Genomic DNA, 21,862 nt, shown 5'->3' with positions numbered 1-21,862 from the left:
AAGTCTAGTATGGATAGGGGGGGAGAGCAGGGGCACACAAAGGTGGGGAAGAGGCTGGAAGAAGACCCGGCACTGAAAGAAAGGACGCAGGCTCCAGGCACTGCAAGGATGGGACGTCCGGTCCCTCCCTCCAGCCTGTCAAAGTATAAGTTTTCAATAAAATTAAAATCATGATTCACACAAATTAGAGTGAACATAAATCAAAGCTGAATGGCACAAAGTCATTCAACTCATCAAAGTGGTAATGTTGGTTCCATAAACAGTTGCGGGGCTGCTTCAGTTAAGTTCAGTGGCTCAGTCGTGTCCGACTCTTTGCGACCCCATGAATCACAGCACGCCAGGCCTCCCTGTCCATCACCAACTTCCGGAGTTCACTCAAACTCATGTCCATCAAGTCAGTGATGCCATCCAGCCATCTCATTCTCTGTCGTCCCCTTCTCCTCCTGCCCCCAATCCCTCCCAGCATCAGACTCTTTTCCAGTGAGTCAACTCGTCGCATGAGGTGGCTAAAGTATTGGAATTTCAGCTTTAGCATCAGTCCTTCCAATGAACACCCAGGATTGATCTCCTTTAGAATGGACTGGTTGGATCTCCTTGCAGTCCAAGGGACTCTCAAGAGTCTTCTCCAGCACCACAGTTCAAAAGCATCAATTCTTCGGCGATCAGCTTTCTTCACAGTCCAACTCTCACATCCATACATGACCACGGGAAAAACCATAACTAGATGGACCTTTGTTGGCAAAGTAATGTCTCTGCTTTTCAACATGCTGTCTAGGTTGGTCATAACTTTCCTTCCAAGGAGTAAGCGTCTTCTAATTTAATGGCTGCAATCAGCATCTGCAGTGATTTTGGAGCCCCCCAAAAATAAAGTCTGTCACTGTTTCCACTGTTTCCCCATCTATTTCCCATGAAGTGATGGGACCAGATGCCATGATCTTCGTTTTCTGAATGTTGAGCTTTAAGCCAAAGTTTTCACTCTCCTCTTTCACTTTCATCAAGAGGCCTTTAAGTTCCTCTACTTGCAGGCAATTTTATAAAGGATGTTAAGTATAAAATTGCTGAGTGAGACACCAAACTAGCTACTGTCCTACCCGGTGATAAACTACCTCCTTTGGGATTATCTTATTCTACTGAACAGAAATCATTTGCCTCTCTACCAGATACAAGTTATGTGAACTTTACATAGACTAGCAAAATCAAGCAATGATACATTCTTCTAGAAAACTATCCTTGGAAGGACAGGCAGTTGTCCTGTTGATCAGTTTTGGATATTTTTTTCTTTTTTGAGATTTATTTATTTTTGGCTGCACTGAGTCTTCAGCGTGCAGGCTTTCTCTAGTTGCTGAGAGCGGGGGCTACTCTTCGCTGCTGTGCTTGGGCTTCTCTTTGTGGTGGCTTCTCTTGTTGCTGAGCACAGGCTCTCAGGAGCTCAGGCTTCAGTAGTTGTGGCATGTGGACTCAGTAGCTGTGGCTTGTGGGCTCTAGAGCGCAGGCTCAGTAGTTGTGGTGCATGGACTTAGTTGCTCTGCAGCATGTGGGATCTTCCTGGACCAGGGATCAAACTTGTGTCTCCTGCACTGACAGATGGATTCTTATCCACTGTGCCACCAGGGAAGTCCCATGGATATATATATATATATATATTTTTTTTTTCTTAATAAGGCTATTCCTGTGGGTATATCAGGCAATCAAATAGATCTCTTTTTCTGGGATTTCCCCCCGCCCCATCCCCCGCCTCCACTCTCAATGTAAAGTCCCCATTCCCTTATGCCTCATCATGACCCTGCTGTACAATCCCACAACCTTAGGTTGCTGTTGTTGTTGTTTTTTTTTTACCATCAGAGAGATCATACCATGATAATCATTGTGCAAGTAATTTTCCACTTACATAGCAATATATCATGGATATTTTTTCTGTGTCAGCATTTGAGGACTGAATTTGTTACCAGCATTATTTTTCTTAGTTGGATTGTTTCCTAAATTTCTAAAAGTTTTTTCCTATTATAAGTAATATTGCATAGAACATTTTGTAAACATTAGACTTTGAAGTTTGAGACTTCCAAGACTTCTCCTCCAAAGCTACACTGTCAACTGTTTCACCAGGGCCCTGTGGCTTCACACCCATGACCCTTGACCTCTCACACCCACCCACACCTTTGGTTCCTTGCCTTTAGTTTTTATGTCCCACAACCCTTGTGTCTGCACTGTCTCATTATCCTCCTTCTGTGCCTTATAGTGTTATATCTGTTTCTACCTCTACCTACCCAGGACTTTATCCTTCTCTATCCTTAAAACTCAACATTCAAAAAATTATTATCATGGTCCCATCACTTCATGACAAATAGATGGGGGGAAAGTGGAAACAGTGACAGATTTTATTTTCTTGGGCTCCAAAATCACTGTGGACAGTGATTGCAGCCATGAAATTAAAAGATGCTTGCTCCTTGGAAGAAAAGCTATGACAAATCTAGACAGTCCGTATAGTCAAAGCTATGGTTTTTCCAGTAGTCATGTACAGATGTGAGAGTTGGACTATAAAGAAGGCTGAGTGCCAAAGAATTGATGCTTTTGAGTTGTTATGCTGAAAAAGACTCTTGAGAGTTCCTAGGACAGCAAGGAGATCAAACCAGTCAATCCGAAAGGAAATCAACCCTGAATATTCATTGGAGGGACTGATGCTGAAGCTGAAACTCCAGTACTTTGGACACCTGATAAGAAGAACTGATTCACTGGAAAAAACCCTGATGCTGGGAAAGATGGAGGGCAGGAGGAGAAGAGGGATACAGAGGATGAGATGGTCGGATGGCATCACTGACTCAATGGACTTGAGTTTCAGCAAACTTCAGGAGATAGTGAAGGTCAGGGAATCCTGGTGTGCTGCAGTCTGTGGGGTCACAAACAGTCAGCCACAACTGAGTGACTGACCAACAACAATCTCTGGTGACTCACACCACCCTGTTTTGGAACACTAGACAAGGAGTGGCAGGAGGTAAGCTGGACTCTCTCCCAGCTTTTGGGACCTTCCACCCTACAATCCTTCCTCTTTTCCCTTTTCATGACTCCCACCTTCCAGAAATTCATGGTCTAGTTGAGAAGACACACAGGTAAGTGAAAAAGGACACTGAAGTGTTTCAGGAATCATCTGTGTATTAATTCCTCCATTCAACACCTCCTGAGCATCTACAGTGTGGGGAGCAGTTACGAACCCTGTCCTTGAGAGCTTACAGTCTAGGGAGCTTACAGTCTTGACAGAGGGAAGGACAGGCTCAGGAGTTCTGCAACATGCCTCCATGGTAACCTCAAGGGCAAGTGAACGATGGAGGTGGCGTGCCAGCTTCATCTTGGATGTCCCTCCTACATCACTCTTCTCACAGTCCATTGGCCAGAATTGGTCATGTGACTGCAACCTAACTGAAAGGTAGGCTGGGAAACTCTGGGAAGTAGCTGAGGTATTTGTCGAGCACAGATTCTCCCTCATGGAATTTGAATATTGAGCCAAGGACAAAAAGTAGGAGGAGCTTCGTCATCCTGACCACAGTGCCTGAGGACAATGTCCGCTGGTCCTTGTGCCCACAGTTTCCCGTTTCCAGTCCTTCCTGACTGAGTTTAACTCCTACTGTGTTTAACCCATTCTTCAGTCCCTCAAGACTCTTGGTTTCTTTTTCACAAATTCCTTTATTGCTTGAGTTTGCAGAAATTGTTTTAAACAAAAGAAGCTTGATAGCTGTATCTCTGAATTATATGGGGCTGCACTGAATCTCAATAAAGAATGAACAGCTTCAGTGCTGTGAGCTGGGCAGCATTCCCCTTTCTGAAGCATTGTTCTATTTATTTCAGTGGCCATATTTGTGCAAATATATATTGTATCTGTCTACAGTGTTTTGTAAAAATTAGTGAACTGAAAAAACCAGCGCTCTATTACCTACACTATGAGACAGAGATGGAAATCATCAGGTGAATTCAAGGGGACACATTTTTGGCCTTAATGGATGTTCACTGAGTCAGAACAAGAAAAAAGAAAAACAGAAGAATATATATGAAATGTTGGAATTCTGTCATTGAAGATTGAATCTAGAAGGCAACGTATGATGAATGATAAAATATCGCCTAAGTCTCCAGAAGCGGAAACTGTTTTATAATATGCAAGGCTTTTGTCCAACTTTGGGGCATGTTTTTTTAGAAAGCGGATGTGGGCACTGCCTGTTTGTCCTGGGCAGTATATCCTCCTGCCTTGCTTCCTGTGGCCCTTTCTCAGTGGGTTGTTCATTTTGAAGCTGTGACCACAGGTCACTATCAACTTCTCTGGCAGTTTTCAGGCGGACAGTCTAGAGGAGGGCTGCCCTCGAGTCAGGTGACCATTAGGTCCAGTCAGCTGTGGTCAGTGGGACCAGGGGCAGGACTGTGTTCCTGCCATGGTACTCTTCCAGGGGGCTGCAGTTGTGCAGGCACTTTGAGGCTTAGAATCTTCAAAAGGTATAGTGGTGCCCTCCAATGAGGTTCTGTTCTCTGGGGTTTTATGTTTTTGCTTTGTTTCTGTTTCACCACGTGTGTGTTGGGGGGTGAGTTATACCAGGCTATTGTCCTAGGAGAGGCATAGGGGAGCCTGATTTTCTGGGAGTCCTTTTCTCTGGGTGGCAGGTAGCCTAGAGTGATGCCCCATGGGGCCCTGTTCCCCAGGGCAGTTAGATGGAGACGCTATTCTCAATGAGGGGAGGGTCCAGGTAGGGGTAGGGTAGCGCCAGGGCATGGTTTCGCTCTTGGATGTCTCGCGAGATCTCAGCCAGGCGGCTCTGAAAGGCTGCGATGCTCCGGCGCGGGGCCTCCTCGGTGAAGTGCTCGTCCGGGTAGGTGCCCAGGGGCCGCTGGGAACCAAACACAAGGGTGGGTGAAGGGGCTGCTATGCAGCTGCGACCCGCCTTAGCCATCCACCCCGGGGGATCTGAAGCAGCCTCTGATTGAGCCGCCATCCCCTGAACAGTGAGGATTACTATGGGCAGCTCTGAGGATGAAAGCTCAAGTCAAAGGGCCCAACCACCCTGGAACGTATCATACACTTCCCTTGCAGCGAAGGGTGATTCTGCATCATCTCATTTGGCCCTCCTTGTGAGATGTCCAGTGCCCATGTGTCCCCCGGGAAGGCTCCGTGGGGTGTGTGACGGTAGAGTGGGATCTGGGTCAGGAAGGGTAAACAGCACCACCTCCCTTACCCCAGGGCTGGCCAAGCTGGGTTCTCAGCCCCACACTCACTCGGTCTCCAGGCTCCTTGCTCAGCAGCCAGAGGGCAGTGACCACATCACACGTGGCATTGACTGGTGGGAGGGTGGCTAAGAACCCCTCCAGCCTGGTCCGGCCTTTGGAGGTGGGCGGTGGCAGCTGCATGGTGGGTGGCAGGTTGGGCATCCAGGCACCAAAGTCAAACTGACAGCCAAGAGGGCAGAGTGAGGTTAGGAGCCCATCCTCCTCTGCAATCCTGCCCCCTGACATTGACCCTTCTCACCTGCCCGGCACTGACAGCCGAATGCTTGGCGGAACAGTTGAATATCACCATGGTGACGTACTGTATCAGGGCTTCCCGCGTCCCCAGGGTGGAAGGTAGACCTGCAGGGAGAGCTGGGCTGGGAATGGGGCTATAAGGGTCCTGAGAACAATGCTGCCAAGGTCTGAGGGTAGGACCTAAGAACTGAGGTCCCCCTACCTGAGCTCTCCCGGCCTAGGAAGCCCTCGGAGAAAATCTCCCACACCCAGGCCTGGAGTTCACTGTCACTGCGGACAGACTCATCACTTGGGTAGTAGATGTTGATCATTTCGGAGACAAAGCTGCAAGGTACATGGGGTTGCTGTCCCAGCTGTCAACCCCAGCCCTCTCTGAGAAGCGCCCCTGCCCAGTCCCAGTGCTGTTAAGGTCCATCCCTCCTCCTGGTGGGCGCCTCCATGGGCCTTCCTTCTCCTTCCTCCCTGCCCCCAAGGCTGAAGCTCTCTGGGGCTGAGTCCCTCACCGCTCCACTGCACCCCAGATCTGCATCCCGTCATCCCGGTAGTAGTAGTTTGGGATGTCTTCAACTTCTCGGGCCCGGATATCATCAGGCAGACACAGGGCAGAATAGGTCAGCTGTTCCATGTTCTTCTGTATCAGCTCAGAGAAGCCTCCAATACCAAGGCCTGTGGACTGGGAGATTGGACTCCTGGTTACCACAGCCCTTGCCCCTGAAGCAGGAGGTAATACTGTTTGGGGAGACAGGGCCACTCCCCCCCCAGGATCTCAGAGTCTTCATACTAAAGGACTAGCCCACCCCTGTTCTCCCTAAAGCAGTCCTTACCCTGTCCACCACCTGCCCAGGGGCAATGAGCCGTTCTCGGCCCAGCGTGTTGATATGCAAGGTGTACCGAGTATGAGGGATCAGCAGCTGTAAGGGCCAGAGAAGAGAGCTGGGTAAAGCCTGAGTATCTCTGGTCCCACGCCTTGCTTCACAGAGGCACCCAGTCCTGTAAATCACTCATGGAAAGAGATAACAGAGACAAGAGAGGCTGCCTGGTACAAAGATCAGGGCTTCAGGCCCAGTAATGGGGGCTGAGATCCACCAGCATCCTTTTCTGTGTCCTTGACCATGTGTGTTCCTCTCTCTGGGTATCAGATCACCGGGCAAATGAGAGGGCTCATCTGGATGAGCTCTGTGAATCCCTCCCGCTCCAGCATCCTGTGATTTTCTGACCCCTCGGTAGGCAAAGCACCATGAAAACCAGGGCCTGTGGGCCTGGCAATGTGGAACCATCCCCTAGAGCCCACCACTGAGTGCCAGGCCCTGGGAGCTGCTGATTGTCAGAAAGAATCAGCCTGGATTGAAAAGGACAGGGTAGGGCCTGCATCCAGGACCTAGGAGACTGTCTAAGGAAGAATCAGAAAGTCTCAGCAGCTGTGGACCCATCACTAACAGAGGAGATGCTCCAGGCCCCTGGAGGGGATGAATCTGGGCCATCTGATGGCTTAGCAAAGCCCACCTTAGAGACACGGGTCTCTCTCTCACAGCTTCCCATCTCTGCAGCAATCTGCAGAAAACCTGCTGGCCATGTTCTCACTTTGGCATCTGTCTTCCCCAGGTCTCTCCTTTCCTAGGAGCTGGGCTCCTGTGACAGCTGTTGGACTGAGCTCCCCTAGAAGGGAATCTCTCTGGGGCACAACCTGCTGTCACATGCGGTCCTTCCTCTATCCCCAGTCCCTATCACCTCACCCCAGCTTAGGGCTTGCCGGAAAGCAGCCCCTTGGGGCAGTTGTGCAGGGAGTTGCTACTGAGGCAGGATGGGGGCTTAGCATCCTGGCCTGGAAGGACAGGGCCATGTGGGGACAGGCTGCATGGATGAGGCACCCCGAGGGGCAGGCTCAGGTGCAGGGACCTGTAGGCTTGGGGCACAGTCTGGGCCACCTTTCTGAGCCACTGACCTTGAAGAGGGGGTGGCAGTGGGGCAGCTGGCGCAGTGTAGCCAGGGTGAAGACCTCGGGCACTAGGTGTGCCTGTAACAGGTGTGTGAGGGCCTCGTGGATGGAGAACTCGGCATTGCGCACCCACGTCTTGGCCAGAAGCCAGTCCCACTTGTCATCACTGGGCAGAAAGATGGGGCTGTTGGGCCCGGGGGTCTGGCTGAGCTGTAGGAGGGGCCAGTGGGGAGAGGAAGCCTTGAGTGTCTGCCCACCTCTCAGTCAGACCACTCCCCACCCCTGCCCTGCCACCTGCCAGCTGCTGACCTGGATGGCGAGTGGCAGCAGGGGCCCACGGCCGGGGCGCTGGTATAGCAGGGTTATTGGGGCTGTGGAGAACTGAGGCCTCCCATTGATGACATTAGTGCGGACACCAGCGAGAAGGCTGTAATCTACCAGGAACAGAGACCCCTTCTGCGGAAGAAAGCAGGGGAGCCTGGGCTGCCATCTGGCTTTCTGCAGGTGGGGAGTATGGGAATGTGGGAGAGGATGCGGGGCTAGGAGTGGAGTGTACACAGGATAGGGTGTTCTTGGCACACTGTGAACCGTAGGTCCTTAACTAATGTGAGTACGGTTCCTTTTTGGTAGGGATGGGCCTCAAGGACTGAGATGGGGGTGTGCAGGGCTCCTCACCTCCAGCTCTGCCTGCAGGCTTGTTCCAGGGCCCAACACTGGGGCCACCATGGCATCAGTGACAGGGAAGTTCTTGGGGAGGTGGTGACAGCGTCGGATCAGGACGGGATTGAGGCCATTCAGGAACTGGTAGGCGAAGAAGGCGTCCTCCTGCCAGTGCTCAAAAACGTATTCTGTGGGGAGGGGCAGGGGAGATGGGCCTGGTCACCCCAGCCCCCGGGGGACTGCCCCCTGGGCGCCATGGTGGAGCTTCTCTTGAGTCGGTCCTGTGTGCCCCTCTCTTCTCAGTCTGTACCTTTCTCAGGGTGACCTCCTCTGACCCCTTGGCTTCAGTTCACCCAAGCAGCATATCTTAGTCCCCAACCCACCTGGCCTACCATCTCCCTGCCATCCCCACCTCTGTGACTCAAACACAGCACATCTGAGGCTGAATATGGGCTCCGGCTCCAGCCCGGTCCCCGCCCCATTGCCTGGCTTCCCAGAAATGGCACCTCCATCCACCAGATCACCTGGAGCAGAGCAGCTCCCCCCATCCTCCTCCCATCAAGTCCTGTTCATTCTCCATCCTCAGTAGCTCCTGGTCCACCCATCCACTCCGTGTCATCACTGCCTTGCTGAAGTTTCCATCCTCTGCTGACCACAACCAGAGCCTCATGTCCTGTCCTGCTTCCACTGCTGTCCGGACAGCCCATCCCCTGTGGCACAGCTGGCCACAGCATTCCCCAACAGGCAGCTGGTTGAACCTTCCCACTGCATATAGGAAAGGCCCGAGATCCTACCATGGCCTCCATAGTTCTGCACAGCTGGGGGCCCAGACACCTCCCCTGCTTCACCTCCTATCTTCCCGCCCTGGATCAATACTCTTTGGCCACAGCAGCAGCTTCTGCCCCTAGGAGGTCTCTGCTCCTTCCATCTTCAGGGCCTTCACCTGCACCACCCCCTGAACCTGAAGCACCCTCTGCTCCCCTACACCATGTCCAGCACTCTTGACACCTACCCAACTTTGAGGTCTCAAGTTTTGACTCAGCCTAAAGTCACCTCTGTGGGTCACTCCCTTGCTGGACCAAGCCAGCTGCCCCTTACACACTCTCACTGGAGCCACGATGTGCAGGCTTCACAAGTGAACTTCTTGATTTACTTTTGAGCCTACTTTTCTTTTTGCCTGCTCAACTGGAAGCTCTGGGGGGACAAGGACTGTGTCCACAGCCCCTAAGACAGGGTCTGGTGTGTAGTAGCCAAAAAGTGTCTGATGGATTAAAAGGTCAGAGACGCCCCCAGTACACATCCTCTTTTGTGTCTGGGGAGAAAGTAAGGCTCAGTGAGGATCGCACAGTGAACTGGGGCTTGGTTTTCTGAGATTCCTGATAGCGAGAGCTGATGCCCCAGGGAAGAGATCTGCAGCCCTCACCCACAGCTGGAGTCTTCCGGAAGTTGAACACCCGTCTCATTTCCTTCAGACTGTTCCAGAGCCCCTTGCGGTCCAGCAGCCCTTTAAGTTTCAGCTCAGCCAACCTGCCAGAAGATGTGAGGGGTGGGGTGGGGGAGGCATCAGCTAGGCTTATCCTTCCTGGGATTCCATACCAGCTTCTGGGGCCCAAGGCAGTCACTGCCCCAAGGCTGCCATCACCCTGTGGGAATAGGTGGTGAGTGGAGGCCTTGCCCTGGGCAGGGTCATGTGACCCACATTCCTGATGGTGGGGAGGGCAGAAGGCCGGGGTCCTAGGGTATGAGACCCATGGACAGGAGAGGGGGTTTGTCCTCACGCAGAGCCGCCTCGTAGGTAGAAGGTGGTGTTCTTGGCCACAGAGTATTTGATGTTGAGGTTCAGGTTTTTTACGGTCTCCTCGTCGAGGCACCGAGGCCAGCCTGGGATGTAAGTCTTCCAGCTGAAGGGAAGAGCCAGAAGGCAGTCAGCAAGAAGCCTCAGGGAACCCACTGACAAGGGATAGGGGGTGGCAGACTCTTCAAGGCCCTGGTCAGGGCCAGCCCTTTCCACAAGCGGGAGTCTTTCTGGGCTCTGCCTTTCCCCTCCACCCTCAAGCCTGCAGGGGGAGCTGCCATGTTCCCTGGAAGACTTCTCCCCTGGTCCATTGATTGGTCCAGGGTTGGGCATCTGGCCAGAGAGGAGCCAATCAGAATCCTTCCTGGGGAATTGGAGATTGGGGCTGGACCTGGGGATATCTCTCTCTTTCTCTCTCTGGCTATCTGGGTTATAACATGTAAACATCAGGACTGCTAGTTACAGCCATTTCCCATTATGTGGCCTGGGAACAAAGAAAGCTGTTCTGCAGAGAGAAAAGTGAAGCAGGAGAGAGAAGCGTTTGGGGGCTCCAGAGACAGGGAAGAGAGTCACTTTGTTTCTGGCCCCTGAGATTTGGCTATGCTTCCAGCCCTCACTTCTGTGAATATCTCTGTGACCTGTTGACACATTCCTTTTAATTTTCTGTCTGCTAGTTGGAGTCTGTTTTTGCTTTTGCAAAACTCCCAACCAACAGAGATGCATTGCAGAGGGGACACTGTCCTGAAGGTGGGAGTGTGTGAAGGCATCAATTGCGTTTGGCAGGCATCCCATGGAGAAACACTTCAGCCTCTGTAGCTTGAGGAAGCCTAGAAATTTTCTCTGGTCTGGCCTAAAGCATCTCTAAATCCCATTATCCAGCAGCAACACAGCCTGAGATCTTTGGGTGAAATGGTAAAATCATGTCCCTGCAAAGCTGAGTTGACCCCAGCCAGTCGTCCTTTCATTCCTTCCCTTGTTCATTCTTTAGTTCATTCAATCATTGCCTTGGGTTCAAACAGGCACCTTCAAAGAACAATTTGTAATTAAAGTACACTGCCACCAAGTGGTGGCCAAACCCTGCTTCTCAAACTTCAATGTACAAAAATTTAGTTCACCCACGGATCTTGGTAAAATGTAGATTTTCATTTAGTAGGTCTGGGATGGGTGGGCCCAAGACCCTGAATTTCTAATGAGTTCCCAGGTGATGCTGACTCTGTGGATCTGAGACTTTGCTCTGAATATTGAAGGTGTAGCCACCGGGAGCAGAGGTAACCAGGGGACATTATGAACAATAGTCTATACATTTGTGCAGGGTTTAGCAGCTGATAAGCTGCATTCATAACCATTTTCTCATTTGTTCTTTCTAAAAACACAGATCAGACTGGTATTCTTAGTTTCTTTTTCAGGAGAAAATAAGGATTAAAAAGTTTAAAGAATTTGCCTAACCTTTCACATCTTCTGCCCTGCACCGAGGCTGGCCCTGCATCTCCTGACTCCTGTGTGTTTGTTTTGCCAAGAAAGGAAGAAAGTGCTCCTTCACTCCATGGACACGGCCCTCTCCATCTGTTCCCTCACCTGCGGCCGTTGCTGGCAGATTGGGCCTCCTGGTTTTCTCAGGGATATAATTCACAACATATGTGGAAGCACCAGGAGCCAAATGAGCCTGCAGCTGCTGTGTCCCCAGAGACCTGAAGCAAAAGCCTGCAGCCTGGGCTTCAGACAGCCCAGTTGGCCAGATCATGACTTTTTGAAAACCTGCTCCTGAGTGGGGTCCCTGGATTTCTGCCTCAGGAGACCCCAGAGGCCCCAGTCCCTTCTGAAGCCCTCCACCTTCTGCCAGGGGGCCCTCTAGGACTCAGCTATCGCAGCTGACCTCCAACAATGTTGAGCCCAGAGCAGAGAAAGAGCCCCTTCCCACCCTTTGCCCACCCTGGAGGATGAGTTTCCTGGGGGTTGGGGTGGCATATTTCTGGTTCTGCCCCTACTTCCAGGAGAACACACATGTTGATGTTTGAAAAAGCCCCAGGGGAAGAAAGATGTCAGCAAGACTAAGGCATTGAGATTAAATAGGTTTCAAGGTTTCGTGGGTATGAGTCACCTGGAAATCTCCTTAATACAATATTGCTGACAACAAAGATTTACTGTATCACACACAAAATTATGCCCGAAACCTGTGTGCCTGTGTGTGTGTGCTTAGTCATTCAGTTGTGTCCGACTCTGCGACCCTGTAGACTGTAGCCCTCCAGGCTCCTCTGTCCGTGGGATTCGCCAGGCAAGAATACTGGAGAGGGTTACCTTTACCTTCTTCAGGGGATCTTCCCAACCCAGGATTGGACCCCGGGTCTCCCACACTGCGGGCAGATTCTTTACCATCTAAGCCATCTGGGAAGTATAGCCTATAATGGAATATAATCTAGAAACAACCTGAATCACTATGCTGTATACCCCGAACTAATATAGTACATCAACGATTCAGTTCAGTTCAGTCGCTCAGTTGTGTCCTACTCTTTGTGACTCCATCACATCAACCATAGTTTCATTAAAAAAACACCAGTATTGCCGCCCTCCCCCCTCCATATCTGATTCGGGAGGTCTGAGGAGGTTCTGAGTATCTGCATTTCTAAGGAGTTCCTGATGATGCTGTGATGGGAAAGGACAGAGGATCAGATGGAGACTTCCTACCACACCATCACCAGCAGAAAAGGGCTGACCCTGGCCCACGCAGGCAACCTATCTCCACCCCGTTTCCATATAGAAGCCCCCTCCTCACCGGTAGGTCTCCTGCCTGGCCTGCAGCTCTTCCCTGCGCTGTTGCTGGAGCGTGGGGTGGTGATCTTCCCAGGAGATCTTCGCTGTGGGAGGAGTGGAGCAGGTGAGGAGGGCAGAGAAAGGCCCCTGACCCCTGGCCTCAGCTACTCCCCCCTCCACTTGATCCACCCCTTACCAGGTCCCTTGCCCACAGAAGGATGGCTTCTCCCACTCTATACTGCCACATCCCCCTCCCCCAACCTCCCCTCCCCACCCCCAACCCCGTGCCCCTGTCCCTCTGCCTTGGCGACACCGGTTCATCTCTCCGATCCTCCCTTGCCCTTTTCCCCAACACACCAGCCGCCTCCTCTTTCCTGTGTGCCCCTCACCTGTCCCCTCCCGCAGCACCAGGCTCCCCTCGCCCTCCAGCCACTGGTAGCAGGGGAAGCAGAGCGGCGCGGCCCCGTGCGGCGTGAGCTGGAGCCAGCGGCAGAACCAGGCGTCCCCGGCCGACGGCGCGAGGGGCCGGGATCGCCCCGGCGGCGCCTTGTGGACGCGCACCAGCAGCACCCGGCCCACGTCCTGGGGGGGCGTCACCTCGAAGTCCTCCTCCTGTGGGGAGGACGGTTAGTATCCCAGAGGGTCGTCCCTCCTCCGCCCCAACCCCTACTTCCCAAGCACTTACGGCGCCCGCGTTGAACTCTTTGCCGAGATGGTCCAGGGGCAGTGGGGGGGTCTCTCCTCGGGTCCCCACGATGCTGACAGACATTTTGTCCCACGTACCGGCCCCGAAGGCCTCTCCGGTGGATACCCTCACCCTGAACTTGGCCATGGTGATAGCCGGAGTCTGGCTCTCTCCTGCCGGTCGGACTGAAGAGCCCAGTCGCTCACCCCCAGGGGCATGCACCTCCGCACCCTGGCCGGGCAACTCTGAGTTCCCGTGGGGCCTGTCACCGCCTCAAAAAGCAATCCCTGGCTCAGGGCAGCGAGGGCGTGGCTGAGAGGCAGGGAGAGAGGCAAGCCGCAGTGTCGGCTGGTCCTGTAGGGACTGAGGTTTGGGAGACAGACCCTTTCAGTGATGGGCAGGGCCAGACGGAATTGGGATCCAGTGGAGCTCAGGGATTCGTTTGTCCACCTCTTTGTTTCTTTGCCTTCTAAGCCTTGAAAAGCTATGCAGAGAAATTCCCTGGCGATCCAGGGATTAAGATTGTCACTTCCAATGCAGGGGACACGGGTTCCATCCTTGATCAGGAGACTTAAGATCCTGTATGCGGGGCAACGGGCCAGGGGGGGAAAAATCCATTTTTCTGCCATTTTAATGGAGCTTGGGAAGGGGGCAAAAGCCAATGTTTGTTTTATCCAGAATAACTTAGAAGATCAACCTGTTGCATTTCTCCATGCCTAAATCCCCACTAGTTCTAACCATTGTTCCCATTCTGCTACCTTTTGTTGTTTTCTGTATATTTCTGCTGAAACAGGAGGAACCTTGAAGCAGGCAACAGTTACATTCTCTTAGCTCTGGGAAATTTGGTGGGGAATCAGAAGGTTGAACTGGAACCAAATGATGTGGTCTCCTGTGAAATGTTTGCTTTCATTTTATTTTCCTGTGTGCATCTTACTTGATTTCCTAAACTTGCAAAATTACAAAAAGTTAAGAAAGTAGAAACAGGGAGGAGGATTTTTTTTTTAATAAATTTTTTCTTTGAAGAGGGAGGCAGAGAAATAGGGCAATATCAGAGGATACGGCATGAAAGGAGAGCTGCTTTCAAGATGACCAACTCTTACACGTAACTCTCAGTACTGAAGAAAGGCGATGCCAAAGAATGCTCAAACTCCCGCACAATTGCACTCATCTCACACGCTAGTCAAGTAATGCTCAAAATTCTCCAAGTCAGGCTTCAACAATATGTGAACCGTGAACTTCCAGATGTTCAAGCTGATTTTAGAAAAGGCAGAGAAACCAGAGATCAAATTGCCAACATCCATTGCATCATCGAAAAAGCAACAGAGTTCCAGAAAAACATCTATTTCTGCTTTATTGGCTATGCCAAAGCCTTTGACTGTGTGGATCACAATAAACTGCGGAAAATTCTCAAAGAGATGGGAATACCAGACCACCTGACCTGCCTCCTGAGAAATCTGTATGCAGGTCAAGAAGTTACAGTTAGAACTGGACATAGAACAGCAGACTGGTTCCAAATAGGAAAAGGAGTACATCAAGGCTGTATATTGTCACCCTGCTTATTTAACTTATATGCAGAGTACATCATAAGAAATGCCAGGCTGGATGAAGCACAAGCGGGAATCAAGATCGCCGGGAGAAATATCAATAAACTCAGATATGCAGATGACACCACCTTATGGCAGAAAGTGAAGAAGAACTAAAGAGCCTCTTGAAAGTGAAAGAGGAGAGTGAAAAAGTTGGCTTAAAGCTCAACATTCAGAAAACAAAGATCATGGCATCCGGTCCCATCACATCATGGAAAATAGATGGGGAAACAGTGGAAAGAGTGGCAGACTTAATTTTCTTGGACTCCAAAATCACTGCAGATGGTGACTGCAGCCATGAAACTAAAAGATACTTGCTCCTTGGAAGAAAAGCTATGACCAACCTAGACAGTATATTAAAAAGCAGACATTACTTTGCCAACAAAGGTCCATCTAGTCAAGGCTATGGTTTTTCCAGTAGTCATGTATGGATGTGAGAGTTGGACTATAAAGAAAGCTGAGCGCTGAAGAATTGATGCTTTTGAACTGTGGTACTGGAGAAGACTCTTGAGAGTCCCTTGGACTGCAAGGAGATCCAACCAGTCCATCCTAAAGGAAATCAGTCCTGAATATTTATTGGAAGGACTGATGCTGAAGCTGAAACTCTAATACTTTGGCCACCTGATGCGAAGAACTGACTCATTGGGAAAGACCCTGATGGTGAGAAATATTGAAGGCAGGAGGAGAAGGGGACGACAGAGGATGAGATGGTTGGATGGCATCACCGACTCAATGGACATGAGTTTGAGTAAACTCCAGGAGTTGGTGATGGATAGGGAAGCCTGGTGTGCTGCAGTCCATGGGGTTGCAAAGAGTCAGACAAGACTGAGCAACTGAACTGAACTTATTGAGTTCACACACTAGAACTACTGGGGGCTTTTGAAAAAGTAAGGCTCTGACTTCTCCCCATGGTCTAGGTATTGGATGCAGGTGTGTGTGTGTGTGTTAACAGTTTCCCAGGTGATTCTAATATGCTGTCAATCTTGGGAACAACAGGTGTGTGTGTTAACAGCTTTCCAGGTGATTCTAATATGCTGTCAATCTTGAGAACAACTGCCCCCAAGGCATGTTTGTGTTGTTGGGAATGAGGCAAGGAAATTGATGTGGGAGAAATGCTAATCTCAGAATTAAAATGCTGGACAAGAAAAAGAAGCAGGATCCAGAGCACTAGTGGGGACAGGACCCTAGCCTCTCACAGATACAAAAAGCCAGAGGTTAACAGGTTCAACAACAGAAAATTCTAACCAGAACTGACTTTGGCAATTCACTTGGCTACTGTAACTGAAGTATTCAGCAGCAGTCAGTCAGTCAGTTCAGTTGCTCAGTCATGTCTGACTCTTTGCAACCCCATGGACTGCAGCACACCAGGCTTCCCTATCCATCACCAACTCCTGGAGTTTACTCAAACTCATGTCCATTGAGTCGGTGATGCCATCCAACCATCTCATCCTCTGTCGTCCCCTTCTCCTCCTGCCTTCAATATTTCTCACCATCAGGGTCTTTCCCAATGAGTCAGTTCTTCGCATCAGGTGGCCAAAGTATTAGAGTTTCAGCTTCAGTATCAGTCCTTCCAATGAATATTCAGGACTGATTTCCTTTAGGATGGACTGGTTGGATCTCCTTGCAGTCCAAGGGACTCTCAAGAGTCTTCTCCAACACCACAGTTCAAAAGCATCAATTCTTCAGCGCTCAGCTTTCTTTATAGTCCAACTCTCACATCCATAGATGACTACTGGAAAATCCATAGCTTTGACTAGATGGATCTTTGTCGACAAAGTAATGTCTCTGCTTATTAATATACTGTCTAGGTTGGTCATAGCTTTTCTTCCAAGGAGCAAGCATCTTTTAGTTCCATGGCTGCAGTCACCATCTGCAGTGATTTTGGAGTCCAAGAAAATTAAGTCTGCCACTCTTTCCACTGTTTCCCCATCTATTTTCCATGATGTGATGGGACCGGATGCCATGATCTTTGTTTTCTGAATGTTGAGCTTTAAGCCAACTTTTTCACTCTCCTCTTTCACTTTCATCAAGAGGCTCTTTAGTTCTTCTTCACTTTCTGCCATAAGGTGGTGTCATCTGCATATCTGAGTTTATTGATATTTCTCCCGGCGATCTTGATTCCCGCTTGTGCTTCATCCAGCCTGGCATTTCTCATGATGTACTCTGCATATAAGTTAAATAAGCAGGGTGACAATATACAGCCTTGATGTACTCCTTTTCCTATTTGGAACCAGTCTGTTGTTCCATGTCCAGTTCTAACTGTAGCTTCTTGACCTGCATACAGATTTCTCAGGAGGCAGGTCAGGTGGTCTGGTATTCCCATCTGTTTCAGAATTTCCCACAGTTTGTTTTCATCCACACACTCAAGGCTTTGGCATAGTCAATAAAGCAGAAGTAGATGTTTTTCAGGAACTCTGTTGCTTTTTCGATGATCCAATGGATGTTGGCAATTTGATCTCTGGTTTCTCTGGCTTTTCTAAAACCAGCTTGAACATCTGAAGTTCTTGGTTCATGTACTGTTAGTGCCTGACTTCGAGAATTTTGAGCATTACTTTGCTAGCATGTGAAATGAGTACAATTGTTCAGTAGTTTGAACATTCTTTGGCATTGCCTTTCTTTGGGATTGGAATGAAAGCTGACCTTTCCCAGTCCTGTGGCCACTGCTGAGTTTTCCAGATTTGCTGACATATTGAGTGAAGCACTTTCACAGCATCATCTTTGAGGACTTGAAATAGCTCAACTGTAATTCCATCACCTCCACTAGCTTTGTTCATAGTGATGCTTCCTAAGGCCCACTTGACTTCGCATTCCAGGATGTCTGGCTCTAGGTGAGTGATCACGTCATGGTTATCTGGGTCATGAAGTTCTTTTTTGTATAGTTCTTCTGTATATTCTTGCCACCTCTTCTTAATATCTTTTGCTTCTGTTAGTTTCATACCATTTCTGTCCTTTATTGTGCCCATTGTTGCACAAAATGTTCCCTTGGTATCTCTAATTTTCTTGAAGAGATCTCTAGTCTTCCCCATTCTATTATTTTCCTCTATTTCTTTGCATTGATCACTGAGGAAGACTTTCTTATCTCTCCTTGCTATTCTTTGAAACTCTGCATTCAAATTGGTATATCTTTCCTTTTCTCCTTTGCCTTTAGTTTCTCTTCTTTTCTCAGCTATTTGTAAGGCCTCCTCAGACAGCCATTTTGCCTTTTTGCGTTTCTTTTTCTTGGGGATGGTCTTGATCACTGCCTCTGGTACAGTGTCACAAACCTCCATCCATAGTTCTTCAGGCACTCTGTCTATCAGATCTAATCCCTTGAATCTATTTGTCACTTCCAGTGTATAATCGTAAGGGATTTGATTTAGGTCATACCTGAATGGTCTAATGGTTTTCCCTACTTTCTTCAATTTAAGTCTGAATTTGGCAATAAGGAGTTCATAATCTGAGCCACAGTCAGGTCCTGGTCTGGTCTTGTTTTTGCTGACTGTGTAGAGCTTCTGCATCTTTGATTGCAAAGAATATAATCAATCTGATTTCAGTATTGACCATCTGGTGATGTCCATGTGTAGAGTTATCTCTTCTGTTGTTGGAAGAGGGTGTTTGCTATGACCAGTTGTATTCTCTTGTCAAAACTCTGTCAGACTTTGACCTGCTTTGTTTTGTGCTCCAAGGCCAAATTTGCCTGTTACTCCTTATCCATCAGAGGACAGACAGAATGAAAACCACAATCAGAGAAAACTAACCAAACTGATCACATGGACCACAGCCTTGTCTAACTCAATAAAACTATGAATTATGCCATGTAGGGTCACCCAAGATGGACGGGACACGGTGGAGAATTCTGACAAAATGTGGTCCCCTGGAGAAAGGAATGGCAAACCACTTCAATATCCAGAGGCAGGTGTGTGACAAACAATGAATCACCCATCCAATATCCATTCTCCCTTCTTTCTTCCTCAGATAATGTAAATTTGGTTCAGGGCACGAGATGGCCACCATACCAACCAGAAGAGAGGCGTTTTCAGGTAGCACTCGTGCATGCATGTATGCTCGGTTGCTAAGTCGTGTCTGACTCTTTGCGACCCCCATGGACTGTAGCCCACCAGGTTCCTCTGTCCATGACATTTCCCAGGCAAGAATACTGGCACAGGTCGCCATTTCCTTCTCCTGGGGATCTTCCTGACCCAAGGATTGGATCCGCATCTCCAGTATTGGCAGGTAAATTCTTTACCACTGATCCACCTGGGAAGCCCTAGCATTTGCCGAAGTTGCTCAAACTCTGGCTAGTGTCTCCTCACCCCCTCCTTTTTTTTTCATTGCTCCAAATGGGCTATACTTCATTCCCTGAACTAACCAATGTGCCCTGGAGGATGGAACGTTGTTGGGCTGAGCCTGGCAGGCCGGCAAGCTTTGTAATTGCCTGCCTTGGAGATGGAGAAGCCCAGACAGTGACAGGGACCTCAGTGGTTTAATGGACAGAGGATCTAACATGTCCAAAATAAAGGGTCCTGGAGCAACACTCCACGTGGATGGCTGGCAACAGGCAAGACCTGGAGGCCTTCACTACTTGGGGGAGAAGGAGGTTACCATTTATAGGAGGAATTGACATCAGGTTGGCTCAGTGGTTACCAGGGAAACCAGCAGTCAGGCTAGGGGGCAAACTCGTAGGCAGTTACTATTTAAGCCCAATAATCAAGAGCATCAGATAGTCATGTGAGTGAAGCAGGACTGGTCGAGCAGAGGGTGTATAGAGAGCAAGAAAACAGCCATCTTAAATGACCTGATCATGCACCAACTAAGGTGTATCCCTGGAATTGGGGATGGAGTTAATCCCACTCAAAGTACGTGACTGAGAATGAGACTGGGTGGTTTCCTAAGGGAAACATGAGGAGCTGGCACCAGGAGGAGGGGAAACCAAGGCCAGGCAATGAAGCACACTCACGACAGAGCGGGACATGCCTTCCATGGTAAAAGACAGGGTTAGGACCCATGGGCACAGTCACAGAGAGGCCACTGTCTGGATGGAGGAAAGTGTGGGAGCTTCTTCCCTATTATGTCACTGTCACTGTGTCGTGAGTAAAATCAGGAGCTGAGGGGGCCAGGGAACCTTTCTGTGTTAGGTCTTGGGCTGGGTGCCAGAGGTGAACAGATAAGTGGGACAGAGTCCTTGTTCCCCAGCAACTCGTGATTTGATGCGAAAGCCCAAGGAACATAAAGGACATCGTGTGGATAGCAGCACCCATGCCCCTTATTCTGGTAACCGCAACCTCATCTTCCTATAGAGACGAGTCTGTTCCCCATTCTCAGCCCATATGGACACCATGGAGCTGACTTCCTCCTCTGGCTCCCGGGGTGGGCATGTGACCCACATGGCCACACAGACTTGAGCAGAATTGGGGAACTGATAAGGGGATGGATGTGTGGCTTTGTTCAGGCCAGTCAGAATCAGCCCTGGGATTTTTCTGTAGCTGATATAAATTTTTTTAAGTACTTTCATTTCCTAGATGTCGCTCTGGATGTAAGTAAGCCTTGAAGCTCCTGCTGGTCATTTCCATAACCATTTTGGGAGAACCCACCTGAAAATGAAGGCAACACGGTGAAAAATATAGCTGAGTAATTTATAGACCCCCCCTCATGTGAACACCTGGATCCAGTCATGCCTGATACTCATGGTCTTTTGATTACCTGAACTAAAAGCTTTCTTTTGAAATAAAATGGAACTCTTTCAATCAGAAGAATCTTTTTTTGGGACTTCCCTGGTGGTCCAGTGGTTAAGAATCTGCATTGCAATTCAGGGGATGTGGGTTCAATCCCTGGTCAGGGAACTAAAGTCCCACATACTGAGAAGCAACTATGCTCGCACAACGCAGCTACTGAGCCTACACAGCACAACTAGAGAGTCTGTGCTCCCTGAGTCAGCCAAAAAAATTTTTAAAGAAGAATCTTCCTTAGTACAGAAGTCTCCAACTCACTGGGAAAGGCCCTGGCGCTGGGAAGAATTAAGGGCAGAAGGAGAAGAGGGCAACAGAGGATGAGATGATTGGATGGCATCACTGAGTCAATGGACATGAACTTGGGCAAACTCCAGGAGATGGTGAGGGGTAGGGAACCTGGCGCACTGCAGGCCGTAGGGTCATGAAGAGTCGGACACGACTTGGTGATTGAACAACAACAACTATCTCAAACATGGGAGTGGGGCACGTCTGAGAAATCTTCCTTCATATAAGAATGCTCACACTGAGTTTGGCAGAATGGGCAAGACTTAGGCAGACTTGCTAAGTGAGGGAAGTGCTCTGTAAATCCCACCTGCCATCACACCTGTGTAGCTGATCCCAAAACTGACATCAGGAGATGCCTCTGTCTATTCTGTCCAATTCATCCTCTCATCTTCCACTTCCTGTCACTTATCCCACTGAGTGGGTCACGTTGACAATCATTCTTGTCACGTATCCATCCAACAAGTTCATCTTCTGAGCTTATGTGAAGTGAGGCTCAGAGTTGGGTGTTGTATGAGAGGAGAAGAATGCTTGATAAGGTCAGAAAACAAAGTGAGCATTCAGCCCCTTCCCACCTCACACCTATGGCAGACATTGCCCATCAATCCATGTTTTTTTCTTCTTGAGCCCAGATGTAGTCTCAGATGCAGCCTTGTCATCCCAGCACTCCAGAGAGTCATAACCAATTGACTGAAGCTGGCATTTAAGGTAAAGTCTAGGGTCAACCTCAAGGTAAGGTATGGCTCAGGGCAATGCAGATCCAGAATAGAAGGGAGACAAGACTGAACTACTCATGAGGCTGGGAACACGGAGTTAATTAGGACTCTTTCATTTGAAAGTAACAGACACTTGCAAGAAAGAACTTGTCTTCAAAGGAGGATTTATTACAAGGACACAGCTGGACCGCAGGGACCGTCTAGAGGCAGGAGCTGAAGCTTTGTAGGGACTCAGGAAATTTCTCTGCATCTCTAT

At 49.5% G+C, this 21,862-nt stretch overlaps 1 protein-coding gene across 1 annotated transcript; it reads right to left on the bottom strand.

Moving 5' to 3' along the window:
* Positions 1-3,145: 3,145 nt before the first annotated feature.
* On the bottom strand, positions 3,146-13,547 carry ALOX15B (arachidonate 15-lipoxygenase type B). The gene is made up of 14 exons (XM_055406435.2): positions 13,318-13,547; positions 13,022-13,244; positions 12,655-12,736; positions 9,868-9,990; positions 9,513-9,616; positions 8,105-8,277; positions 7,739-7,885; positions 7,436-7,639; positions 6,318-6,404; positions 5,997-6,166; positions 5,696-5,817; positions 5,498-5,598; positions 5,248-5,418; positions 3,146-4,862 (listed from the first exon to the last, which is right to left on the bottom strand). Exons 1-14 carry the CDS (start codon positions 13,462-13,464, stop codon positions 4,683-4,685), a joined length of 2,034 nt encoding a protein of 677 aa, XP_055262410.2. The 5' UTR covers positions 13,465-13,547; the 3' UTR covers positions 3,146-4,682.
* Between the last annotated feature and the right edge of the window lie 8,315 nt (positions 13,548-21,862).

This window comes from Moschus berezovskii, chromosome 20 (assembly GCF_049115385.1).
Source record: "Moschus berezovskii isolate FMDL1 chromosome 20, NW_MosBer_1.0, whole genome shotgun sequence".
Taxonomy (NCBI): domain Eukaryota; kingdom Metazoa; phylum Chordata; class Mammalia; order Artiodactyla; family Moschidae; genus Moschus; species Moschus berezovskii.
The sequence above is the reverse complement of the archived record's forward strand: the minus strand, read 5'-3'. Positions and strand labels throughout refer to the sequence as shown.

What these genes read in the sequence shown, in the direction of transcription:
- ALOX15B (XM_055406435.2), bottom strand. Translation starts at nt 13,464, where the DNA reads ATGGCCAAGTTCAGGGTGAGGGTATCCACCGGAGAGGCCTTCGGGGCC. An exon ending in GCCAGGCAGGAGACCTACCG is followed by an intron (nt 9,991 to 12,654) that starts GTGAGGAGGGGG and finishes TCTTCCCTTCAG; the next exon opens with CTGGAAGACTTACATCCCAG. An exon ending in CGGCTGTCAGTGCCGGGCAG is followed by an intron (nt 5,419 to 5,497) that starts GTGAGAAGGGTC and finishes CTTGGCTGTCAG; the next exon opens with TTTGACTTTGGTGCCTGGAT.